At 40.3% G+C, this 12,964-nt stretch overlaps 1 protein-coding gene across 3 annotated transcripts; it reads right to left on the reverse strand.

Moving 5' to 3' along the window:
* Nucleotides 1–3,374: 3,374 nt before the first annotated feature.
* On the reverse strand, nucleotides 3,375–10,211 carry UQCRQ (ubiquinol-cytochrome c reductase complex III subunit VII). Of its 3 annotated transcripts, XM_075209716.1 has the most exons (4): nucleotides 10,106–10,183; nucleotides 9,819–9,906; nucleotides 5,419–5,582; nucleotides 3,375–3,625 (listed from the first exon to the last, which is right to left on the reverse strand). In XM_075209716.1, the coding sequence occupies exons 3-4, from the start codon at nucleotides 5,570–5,572 to the stop codon at nucleotides 3,531–3,533; spliced, it is 249 nt and encodes an 82-aa protein (XP_075065817.1). In that variant the 5' UTR covers nucleotides 5,573–5,582; nucleotides 9,819–9,906; nucleotides 10,106–10,183; the 3' UTR covers nucleotides 3,375–3,530. The 3 variants fall into 3 exon arrangements, with proteins under 3 accessions (XP_075065817.1, XP_075065815.1, XP_075065818.1); XM_075209714.1 differs by lacking the exon at nucleotides 9,819–9,906 and having other exon boundaries at nucleotides 10,106–10,211; XM_075209717.1 differs by lacking the exons at nucleotides 9,819–9,906; nucleotides 10,106–10,183 and adding an exon at nucleotides 9,535–9,677.
* Between the last annotated feature and the right edge of the window lie 2,753 nt (nucleotides 10,212–12,964).

The raw sequence follows: 12,964 nt of genomic DNA on the forward strand, positions 1-12,964 counted from the left end.
CTCTAGTAAAGATTTCAAGGTGCACAGATTTGAATGCTGGGAGAATTTGAGCAGGTGGTAGGGAATACTAATTAGGAAACAGCACAGAAGTCTTATAAGCGGGAGCAACTGGTGGTTACCAATAGACTATGGTTTACCTGTACACTGCATAACTTACAGTGATATACTTTATTATATTTATATAGGAGACCAGTTCTGGATCCTCAATCCTTCCCTTGTCCATGATACTAAGTAGCATGTGTGGTGCACTAATCCAAACAGGACCAGCAGTAAAGTGTCCCTAGAAATTGCATTCAGACCCATTCAAAATGTTGAGAACTGAAATGTTAAGATAAATTTGCAAGAAATATGAGTACTTACTGTGCATCATAATAATCTACAGTACAAACTTCTTAGACAGGGCAGGGACTAAAAGTCTTGGCTGCTGGACAGTCCTGGGGGTAAATGTATCAAGCTGAGAGTTTTCCAGCGGGTTTGAAAAACCAATCAGATTCTAGCTATCATTTATTTAATACATTTTACAAAATGATACCCCCCGGAAAACTCTCAGCTTGATACATTTACCCCCTGAGGTAAGGTCAATGCCTTGCATATCGGCAGAATGTCAGTTTTAGCGCACTCTGGATAACATTGAAAAGTCATCTATTGACTGTCACATGGGATTCAAAAGTGTCTACCTTTCGATATGAACAATTTCACTAATACACAATATTCTGTGGTCCCCCTTCTTTTCCAAATCTAGTAACCTGAAATCCACCAACCTATCTTATGTGGATTACTTCACATAAAAACATAATAGCATTGATCCTGCCTTACATCTGCGTTTTACAGCTGTAAACTCAATGCTGCATCGCTCCTACATTTTTACTTCCATTAATGTTTGTAAGTTAACATGTTATTTTAAGGACACTTCTGACTTGCAAAAATATACAATCAACACATTCTGAGTATTTGTCACTATGGGTAATGCTTTGTTGTATCCTAACATAACTACGACAAAGGTCTTGCAGCAGTTTAAAACTTTACCTCACCTTACAATTACAATCTTGTATTTAAGCAAATATTTAAAACCAATATAAAGAAAAGCCTGTGGGTTAAAGGGTTTTGTTTGGTTTTTTTTTTACTTGAGAATTCTGTACCTAGAATTCAGGTGTTGGATAATTCAATTGCATCGTAAGTTCCTAATTTCTTATTGGTTGCCTTCAATAGAAATTTATACTATTTAATTGAAAATTCCACCTATTGATGACGCTTTATCAATGGAGCCAATTAGAAAGAAGAGTGGATTTTGTCTAAGTCTAAGACATAACCGCCGTTGATGGTAGAATTATTTTCAATCTTGAATGGCTCACGAATAAGATTCATATTCTGAGAGCCGATAATGATATTCGCTAGACTTCACTTTATTATGCATGTATATAGAAACCTTCTTAACTAATATTTAGTACATGTGATACCATAATATTTCAAGCATTCATATTCAGGCAAACAATTTTCATCAAATAATATCTGATACATAGCAGGTTAATGTGTCTTGCTCCTTGAGTGCACCAACGGTAAAATTGGCAATTAGGAGTCCACAAGATCATTTAAAATACTGTTTTTAAAGGTGAATACCAACCAAAACATTTCTTGAACCTCCAAAGTAGTGGAGAATATAAAGTAGAAAGTAAAGAACTTTCTCCTATTGTGTTACATTTTTTGGATGAGTCACACTGATTATCCGTTGAGAATATGGTTATTGAACAAATCATGTGGTGTGGATATTAATGTGTTTTACAGCATGAGGCACATTGGCTTTCAATGCTGTAAACAAGGTAACCTAGGATAATGAATATAACATTCTTAACCCAAAATGTTTTTCTTGCAGGAACACTATTTTTATATTGAGATGAATACTTGTAAATTACTGTTTGGAAACACTAAACAGCTGTGCATGATTCTTGACCATGATCTAGCTTAACACTGTATTATAATATAGACCTACTTGTATTAAATATTGAGCTGTAACTAAACAAGCATTTATATAATGATTAAAAAAAAATAGAAAAAAAAAATCTCATCAACTGTTAAATTCAGTTTGATGGCTAAACAAAAATTCTATGCTACCTCAATGACGTTTTAATATTCATAACAATACATTGTGGTAGATGTTTTAGACACAATGCTAGAGTGTTTTTATTTTATTACTAGATGCAACGTAATATTGTAAGCATTTAGATTATTAATCATTATATTTTAATGTTTAGGTGCAGCAATGACTCACCTTTAATCTGCCTGGCTTGTGCGTCAAGGGAATCAACCGTGGAATGATAGTTGTTAATTATTGTTTTTCTTATACATAGTATTGCTACATTTAATTGTAGTCATGTCCTGACGAAGGTGGGCTGATGTGCATGCAAAATAAGACTTGTGTGGAGACCATATTTCTTGTTGTTTATACATTTTACCCACCATCCCCACTGCAGAAGAAAACAGAAGAGTGCAAACAACAGAGAACCTAGGTGTCATCCAACAAATAATGACAAAAGCAAATAAACCAGAATGAACATATTGAAAAATGAGTTTAGTGTTTGACATTTGTATTTGTAGTAGCAGCAGATCGGGTGACTGCAGGATGATACCTCTGTAATCAATGCCCATTTCACTGGAAAACACCAACCCAGTCCATTTTTCTGTTTGTGTGCCATTAAGAGCAGGGATATTAATAAAAGATCTGGTATAATACATGTAATGCACAGTATTGCAGTATTAGACATTTCACGAGAGTAGCTCTCATAGCTTACCCTGTTGCTCATCTAGCAGCAAACTCCTCTTAAATGAGCCCAAACACTAGCAAGACTGGCTATTAACTTCTTCACTCCTGTATAAATATGGACAACCTAGAACACTCAAAATACATTTAAAGCGTTTGTGAGATTTTTTACTTGAGTCACCAATACAAAAAATATATAAATGATAAACCTAAGCAGCCCTTTTTAAATACTTCTGCATATTACAACACTGCAACATTATTTTTTAAATACTTAAGACATATTTGATACCCATTGCTTTGACAGCTTTTGAATGCATTAAACGATAATGCATTGTACCTTACACCAATTTACTTTTAGTGAATCTGTGTTTTCATATGTATATATCCAATTTTAACCTCCAGTTATACAACATAAATAGGATTATTATATAGTGAGATTCATTTCAATCCATCATTCCTATGGTATTTTAGCACAAAGAGTCTATATATAAACACCCGTGTGTCCTTGGCTTGATTACTGAAATCTGGAAATGGAAAATATATATATATATATATATATATCTATATATCTATATATATCTATATCTCACACACGCACACATTAACCAATTACAGTCGATGACAGTGAAACAAAACAATTTTTATGTATTAAACTTTGGGGGGAAACATCTTTATTATGAGGAAAGTCATTATACACCCCAATAAAGATTCTGTTTTGCACAGTGCATAAAAGGGCAGAGTGACAGATGTTCAGTAATGCCCTGTGTTGGCTGGTTTACTGGTCGTTTTCATACAGGGAAGGGTCCTTCCTCTTGAGTCTCAGGTGTTCTCGTGTTCCCCAATTATATACTAAATATGCCAATGCAAAGGCTGCAAAAGAAACCAAGTGACAGACATTAGACAGTTTTGAGTGGTGGTTCACCATTTCTTGGCAAATGCCACATCATATAACTTAAGCCAAACATTTTTAAAAATTTAAAAATGTGACTAGCAAGTTAAATTGGATATCCTGAATTCAGATGTTAAACTTTATACTGCACTGAGCCAGAATATACACTGCAATAAAAAGGTTAGTCAATTGTGTTATATTAACAAGTAACTAACCAGTATTGTGACATGGACAATTATAACCTCAAATGTCACATTAGTTTGATTCTTCTGATTGCATTTAATCATTGAAATCATGATGTTCTATTTCCAAACAGATGACACAATACAAAAGCACTAGGTCAGAGAACAGTCACATAATATAGTTACAATTTAACTCAACTCATTTTCTGTCTGGACTCCAACAGGACTACATGATGATTATCAGCAATAAACACTGCCAACTCATTTCATATGTATTGCCCACTAATCAAGTGTTTCATTTCTCTCTCATTTTCTGTGAATTACTAGTTTGTACCGTACGAACACCATTTATAAACTTTACCACATTACCAGATACGTGTAAATGGCTTGGAACAGTCGTGGCCAAATGGTAAATTGTGAAAACTCGTTCACTCCTACTGCTCTTTCTATTGCCACAGAAGTTATAGTGCAGTGTGTGAGCCAATCAGGAGGGTGTACCTCCTTTGTGTGATGTGCACAGATGAGGAAGAATTCCATTGTGCCAGAAGTGTTTTTATGGTTTCTAAGTTCATTTATTGGTTCAACTGCACGTATTTTGATAGATGTTGTATTTGTGTGTATGAATACAAAATGAATGTATTAGCTGCATAATTTATAGATTTGTTAGTTGTGAATTGACATCTCATATGTATTAACTGCATGTTGAATATATTTTATTAGTGGTCTATTTAAAACATGTGCATTGGCAGCATATTTAGATATGTGTAGTATTCATTTCTATATTTTCCAAATAAAGCTATGGGAGATATAAAATATCTTTTGCATGTGAAAAGTCGGGTGATAAATCACAGCAATAGGGAATAAAAAGTAGATCCCAAGTCAATAAAATCCGTTGCCCTACTGCGCAACAAGAACTACATTTTATCTGTAATATTTGTTGGGTTGTTTCTCAAGGTTGTAGATAAAAGTTTCCTGTATCCAATAAATATACCAAACCACCCTAGAAACAAATAACTGAATCAATTGGCAAGCGTGCCGAAATCAAGAACACTGTCAGGGTGGGATAACTGCTCAAAAAGAAAAAAAAAAATAATAATATTATGCTGGACAAAATACCAGGAGCACTAAACCTGAAGTTGTCTCCTATACACAGTGGCTGAATCAATGCTTGTGCTTGACTAGTACCCATGACACTGCAGTCTCTCAATTAGCTAGGAACCAGTACCTGATGCATATAAAAGTCAGGTGTAATGAATTTTTGTCAGAACATGCAACAGTGATTTCAACTTTCTAGAAAAGGGTGCAGACCGGTTCAGTCCACACAATAACTGCCTCCACTGTGTGCAGGTGCGCAGTTCAGTCTGATATTGCTAAAGGACTATATCAAACTCTGTGGTTGTTTCTTTAGATCTCCTGCTCCTACATTTTTCATCATGTTTTACTATGAGGCACCATTATAAAGAGTTTTTGCTCCTAACAGTCACAGACCAAAATATGCCTGATGTATTCGTCTTATCCATCTGGCTGCCAATCAATGCTGAACATTGTAAAACTAAGGTAATATATTGTATAGGTTTTGCTTTGGAGCTTACGTGGCAGTACTGTGAGGGCATTTGAGCTGAACCTCCGCCACATGTTGGGGATCCCTTTGGAAAAAGCATTGGCAAAAGCTCTCTGTTCAAATGGAGACAAGGTGAAGGTGATAATATGCCGAACTTTGGCAAGGTCTCCAAAGTGTCGCCCCATGGTTTATTTCCTGTAAAACGGAATATCTCACATTAAAAATAGCAAGCACATGTACTTAGAACAAATACTCATAAATAATAGTTAATCATTCCATAGCTATATAATGAAAATAGTTACCAAGAAAAAGGAGATGGTGACAAGTTCTTAATGAAAGATCTTCTATATGCCACTGTTCTAAAGGCACATGTAATTATGCGTAGGACTGAACCGCTTAGCTAAGAACTATCACATTAAACAAATACAAAGTGAGGTACGCCAGGGCAACAATGATAATTAAATAATATGGTATATATAAAATAGATATACTGCATATAATAAAAACAAAGATGGCAGGCCTCCGACAGACAGAAAAGATATCATTTTAGTCCCAATCAGGTGTGCTTCTGTTTAAATGGGTAGAGACTGACCTCTGATGCATTTAGTTTGCTCCGAGTTGAGTTTTTCAAATCTTTGAAAAAGTCAGCTCAGAACAGGCAAAACGCATCAAAGGTTAGTTGGATGATTGCTATTGTATGTTTGAAAAAAGCGGATCTTTTTACAGCATCAAATTGAATAATATGTGCATTTGGAAATCAGAACTTTCTTCAAGTAGGCTGTTCAGCCTGTCTGTACCAGTTTAAACAAAAGCACACCTGATTGGGACTACAAACATCTTTTCTGGCTGTCGGAAGTTCACAGGGGAAAGATTTTCCCTAACAGCCTGTACGCCCTTACCTCGTAGCATCAAATCAAGATTCAAGTGGGCGCACTGCATATGTATGCGATTCAAAGTCCTGCAGAGAAGAATTATATTCAAGTGTGCATAACAGCACTTATTATAGGTGCTACTTCTCAAGTGGTAATGGAGAAGTTTCTCCATGGTAATGGAGAAATATAAAACAGTCTCACTGTTTTATATTTCTCCATTACCATCTGCTAATTGATCCTACATTTACAATTGTCATCCTTGGTAGACTTTTAGGTACATCCAGGATTCTACATTACTATTTACAAAGTGTACTGGCCACACACTTGGTTTCATTTATTTTTGTGTCAGTCTCTATATTGAAGAATTTATCAATAGACATTTATAATCTGAACTGAGCTTGTTTCTGCTTGAATCAGACACGCATACTACTTTCCTCATTTAGATCTTTTTATGGAGTCAGCATTTTATGTATCAATTTGAATGTATTTATTCTGATATTTTATATATTTGTTGTATTTATAAAATAACTAATTTTGAATACTTTGTCAAAATAAAGATTTTTTGTATCTTAGATGAGACCTGCCATCTTTGCTTCTATCTTTTTTTTAATATACAGTATATCTATTTTATATATACCATATTATTTAATTATCATTGTTGCTTGTTCTACTGGCGCCCAGTGGTCACATCAGAAAACTGATGAATAAAAAAGGTAAAACACAACAAATCATATAGCTACATATTTTTATTTTCTAGAGCTAATAAGAGATACTTTCATATCTATACTAAATAACACTGGTCCAGTTGATTGACACTACAAGGTTTCATAACACAGTGATCTTTTCAGGCAAGGTTTAAAAAGGAAAACTATACAGTTGCATACAAATTATGAAATATTATATGTTTCACCTGCATACAAACACTTAAAGGAAGTAACTTGGTCTCCCATAAGCTTGTAATATCTATTAATGAAACCAGTTACTGCACAATGCAGTTTGTTTACAAAATTGTTCTTGCACTTAAGCTACTTGCTAACATACAACCATGATTGACTCAAGTGTCCAATTTAACATAAATGTTATAAAAATTCTGAGAAATGTCAAATCCTGGCAAACCCACCATAGGCTTATGAGTTTCTGTCTCTAAACAAAGGAGACAGCTAGTACTGTGATAGTTAAACAGCAGCAAGGTGAACTAATGTTATTGACATCTAGCGACAGTCTTTAGTCCCATGTTAATTATTCCCAAGGCTAGATTCCAAGTAATGTGTTAAGCAGAAGAACACACGGTCTTGTGAAGAATAGTAGAGGCAGTTAGGATGAGTAGGCATGCTAGGATTTCTCCACATGTGCCATCCTTTCCTACTTCATGTAGCTGGTACAAGAAGCAGTAATGCAAATGTGAGTGTGGAAGAACTTCCATTTAAAATAATTGAAGCATCATGTGGTCTAATCCAGGAAGCAAAGGGAAGGAAATCAAAATGCTCCGCCCTCTACATTAATCTGATATGTAAATTAAGTTCATGATCATTGATCTTGCATGATATGACATGTAGAGCAGCGTTAATAACACTTGTTGATTCTTCTTTAGTGTCCAAGTTTCTTTTGGCACAGTATGAAATCCTGTTAGTTGCAGTAATGTTCTACTAGATGAGTGATGGGCAAACTTTTTCAGGAGTGGGCCAAATAAAAAAGAAAAACTTTAGGCGGGCCGATATAATTTATTAAAAACCTCAAATATTGAAATATATAATACAATTTTTTTAAATGGGAGGAGAGGGTGTTATATAGCAGTGTTACCTCCATAAGTGCAGCGATCGTACAGACACAGCACTTATTTCAGCAGGTTGTTGCAGATCCGTCTTTCTGGTGAGCCACTAACTGACAACACAGCAGCCAATCGAAATCCACCTTAGTATATGGTCCAGCCCATCTCTTCTCACATGACTTTCAGCCATTAGGGGGCGGGCAGGTGTTTGAGTGATTGACATACGAAGTGTCCTTTTAGGAAGGAGGATGAAGTGTAATGGAGGAAATAGCTGGGAAGGCATAAAAATTAAGGTCTGACACACAGGGTCGGCCCTAATAATTTTATGCATATTTTGATGACATTTTTTAAAATATTGGCGGGCCGGATAGAACCTCTAAGTGGGCCGTAGTTTGATGGCAGCAAAGGTCATTTAGGTTTTGTTACTATCATGGCTTATTTACATGTATGGATTGTATTGACTGTGGACTAGAAACATACTTACCAAACATGTTATTGATCCCTAAAGTGCCTCCTACTTAATACAATAGTGCAAAATAAAGGTTAACATGCCAATCAGTAATTTATTGGATTAACCTGAACTATAGTCTCAAGAGCAGAAGTTGCAATGGTTTACTGCCTAATTATATCATATCACATATTTAGTTATGTGAATGCATAATATATTTAATGATAGTAATACCATGCTGTTCATTATTTTCAATTTGTTTGTTTAGTTTTCAATGGGAGAGCAGTACACATGCATATACAAGAAAACAAATGGTGGTATGGCATGCAATTTACTAATCAGGAGTAGTGCATCATTCTCCAGGAGTGGATGAGAATAAGAGCTATCCACCCTCCTATCTTAAATATTGTAAACTTAAGGGCACATCATGATGGACATTTTTAGTGTGTATTTGCAGTGATTTCACAATTCAGATATGCTCCTAAAATATTAAAAATAAAAACCATAATGCATCTGCATTTCTACAAGACATGTGGGAAGCACAGTAGCTAAGTGGTTAGCACTTCTGCCTTACAGCACTGGGGCCATGAGATCAATTCCCAACCATGGCCTTATCTGTGTGGGGTTTGTATGTTCTCTCAGTGTTTGCATGGGTTTCCTCCGGGTGTTCCAGTTTCTGCCCACACTCCAAAACATACTGGTAGGTTAATTGGCTACTAACAAATTGACCCTAGTCTGTGTTTTAGGAAATTTAGACTGTAAGCCCCAGTGGGGCAGGGACTGATGTGCGCGAGTTCTCTGTATGGCGCTGCGGAATTAGTGGCACTATATAAATAAATGGTGATGATGATGATGAGGAAATGCAACAGAAAAGAAACGTCCATCTGGGAGTTCCCTTACATGGCATTTTCTGTGCTTATACTCCAATTTCTCTTATTTGAGATTACTTTGTGCGGCATCAATCTTTAGAATAACTTAGATTTTTTTTGAACAAGTTCTACTAAAATCAGAATTCATTGAATTAGGCATACTGGGACAATTGGTAAAAATGAAATGTACCATATTTAATTTGTTAAACATCAGGACAGAGCAGGGATTATACATATTGATTGGTTGAAGTGGCAGTATGGAAGATGTAAGTGAATGGAGTTTTACACTCAAAGCAGTATAAAAGGTTGCAGTATACCATACCACTGTATACTATCAGCCCACCTCAAACCCCATTAACACATTGCATAATATTTTAAAAGTGTTCAAAGTGGGCCGATAGTATACAATAATATACCATACTGCCACCTCTCCTACAGCTTTGAATATAAAACGACCAAATCCCATTCACTTACATTTTCCATACCACCACTTCAACCAATTTATGTGTATCTTCAGTGCTGCCAACGGTGCTGGAATAATTAGTCTGAACTCCACGACTACCTATAAATCCAAAACAAGGAAATAAGAAAAGACTTTTGACTTATTAATATATTATATGGCATCTAAAAACACTTAAACACAGGAGCTAGATCTGTACATGAACTAACGGGATCTGGGACGAGACACTCTGACCCTCACTGTGTACTGGCCGGTAATATGCAAGAAAAAAAAAAACCAGACTGCTAATCCCGGCTCTCACCTTGTCCCGGGCAGCGCAGAGTCTCAATGCCAAGCTCAGGTCACGCTGCTACTCCCCAGCACGACTTCCGGTTCCGGTCCAAGGCAAATAATATCCTGTGATCAAACAACTGGGAAACCAGTGCCACCTGCTGAACGTCTGTGCTATCAATCATTCCAGAGCAGGCGCGCCACCTGCTGCCGACGGGGACAAAACACAACTGATTCAGTGTATAGTTACACATTAATACTCAACGTCGCATCAATTAGCAGTAATCCGTCAAGTTACTGGTGAGAACATTGTCCTAGGTACTTGGTTTATAAAGTGTTAATTGCACCTCATAGTACAAAACGTCTATACCCAAGAACTGCAACATATGGTATGTGTACCCCAATGGACACCAAATTCGTGTGTTTTGTGTGTATATTTGTAAAGGAGAGGAGCAACGTTTTATATAATATACATTTTATATATATATATACACATATACACACACATATGTATATATGTATATGCATATATATGTGGACACGCCGGATCCACAGCTCGGCCGAGGACCAATCACGGCGCCCGGCCGTGGGCCAATCACGGTGCCCGGGATGAGGTGATAGGGGAGCGACCCACCGGGGAATATAGACGGCGTCCACGTGGAGGCCCAGGAGTTCGGTGGTCGGCAGAGTTAGAGAGAAGAGGACCAGCGGCGACTTGGAGGACTGAAGTCCAGACAAAGAGCCCTTGTCAGGGCAACGAGCAGGCGCAGGCTGTGAGAGACGTGGCCGGGGGGCACACAGGCGGTCGCATCACATGAAAAGGGATGCGGCCGCGTCATTGATGACGCGGCCGCATCCCCTGTCATGTGATGCGGCCGCCTGTGCGCTGACGTGGCCGCATCTGATGTTATCAGATGCGGCCGCGGTGGAAAGTATTGTGATTTGCATCCGGGGGGCGGCTGGCCAGCCTACCTCCGCCCCTAATAGCAACCTGACCGAGCGGCTCGGGGGGTCGCTGCCCCCTGGGCCAGCCCGCCCCTGGCTACGAGCTAACCTGTCTGGTGAAGGTAGAGCAGAGCAGATCGCAGCGGAGCAAGAGCACAGCAGTGAGTCCGGGCGGCCAGCACTAGCCGGACAGAAGAGGAGCTACGCTGACGTCGCGAGCGGAGGACCTAGACAAGGTAAGACCCCAGTGGGGACCCCCTCTCCCGGGCCCACGCCCGCATTCTATCGGTCACTATTCACCCGGGCCCAAGGCCTTCTTCCTTCGGGCATTAGGTCCGCCCTCCAGTTGGGTAGCTCTCATTAGGTCATATAGCCAGGCCTAGTTTCCGCCACAGGGCACCAGGCCCTGAGTAGACCCCATAGGGCACAAGGCCCTCAGGTCACCCCAGGCTTTAGGCCCCGGCGGTAGAAGCTTGCCTTCGTTTCCCTCCCCCCCTCCTTTTCTCTCAGCATCCTCCCGTAGGGGGCAGAGTAGGGCAGAGGGCAGGAACGCACATACGGCTGTATTGATATTGTCTGTTTGCATTGGGGTATTGTACTGTGCCATTAGTAGTGTGTTGGGGTATTGTACTGTGCAATTGAGTATTGTATTGGGGTATTGTACTGTTGTGGTTGGGCTTGTACGGTGTAGTAGGTGGTAGGGGTGTGTTGTGTTCTATCCGTAGGGGTCGGAAGGTGGTGTGTCGGGACAGATCGCTGGGTGGCGCTTAACTCGTGGGAGGGGCAATTGGGGCGAGCTACGTACCACCCCAGGGAGACGGACTGCGTAGGGTCTCCAAGCCGGTAAGTGCTGTCTATCCCCTTTCCCTTCCGTGTAGACTCGAGGTAGGACAGGCCCTTGGGCGGCGGTGTGGCACGACTTCTTCGCAGGCTGGGGGAGATCAGGGTTTCCCTCGGTGCCTTGGAAGTAGTGTAGCACAGCCCTTCTGAGCTCCGGGGGCGGTCAGGGTGTTCTGCGGTTCCACTGGGGCAGTGCAGCCCTGCCCTTGTGAGTGCCGGGGTTTATCACGGTCGTCCACGGTTCTATTGGGGTGTCTGGGCTCCGGCAAGGTTGCCAGATGGTCCCAGGGCAGACGGTGTCTCGAGGGGTAAGACGGAGTCCGCCCGCACGCCGGCAGGATACTGACGGCTCCGGGTGGGGACTGTGATACCCCGCGGCGCACTGTTGGCAGAGTGAGTCTTGTCCCCACATTCGGGTGGCCCTCCCCAGTGGTGAGTAGGGAGTTTGGGCGAGAACATTCTCTACCCCAAACTCTTGTAGCCTGTGTGGCTTGGCCAGAATAAAACGGAGAGTCGCCAAGCGGGGCTGAGTAACTCTCGGTTCCTTGGGCGGCATTCCGGACAGCCCCTTCCTTCCCCCGTTGTATTCGTGCCTCTGTTCCTCTCGCCTGCAGGGGGACCGTGACTAGCGGAAGTCTCCACCACTTGACGGGCCCCACCCATAGCGACCCTCAGGATCAGGTGAGAACCTTTCCTCTCTTTTCAGGGGACTCTCCTGAAAAGTGTCGCCCTCACATTTTGGCGTAGTCAGCAGGATCCCGACAGGTAACTATGGAGAAGTAAGGCTGGCAAACGAGGGAAATCCGCCTATTTCTTCCGGAGACGTCCAACGCGACTTGGAACATGTATGGGAGCCGGCGGAGCGCTCCAGAGTTGTAGCGAAAGGGGCAGCTGTCTCCCACGTACTTAAGTTCGATGGTACGAATATAACGTTAGCCGACTGGGAGGTGCAGCTACGAATGGCCGTCCGGCTATATGGCGTGCCCCCAGATATGCAAGCGGAAGTGGCAGTGCTCGCCTTGGAGGGGGATACCCGCCAGGCCGCGCTTCTATGCGAGCCTGAACAGCGAAAGACTTTGGCGGATGTTTTAAGGGTCTTGCGCGA

This window comes from Mixophyes fleayi, chromosome 4 (genome assembly GCF_038048845.1).
Source record: "Mixophyes fleayi isolate aMixFle1 chromosome 4, aMixFle1.hap1, whole genome shotgun sequence".
NCBI classification, from domain to species: Eukaryota; Metazoa; Chordata; class Amphibia; order Anura; family Limnodynastidae; genus Mixophyes; species Mixophyes fleayi.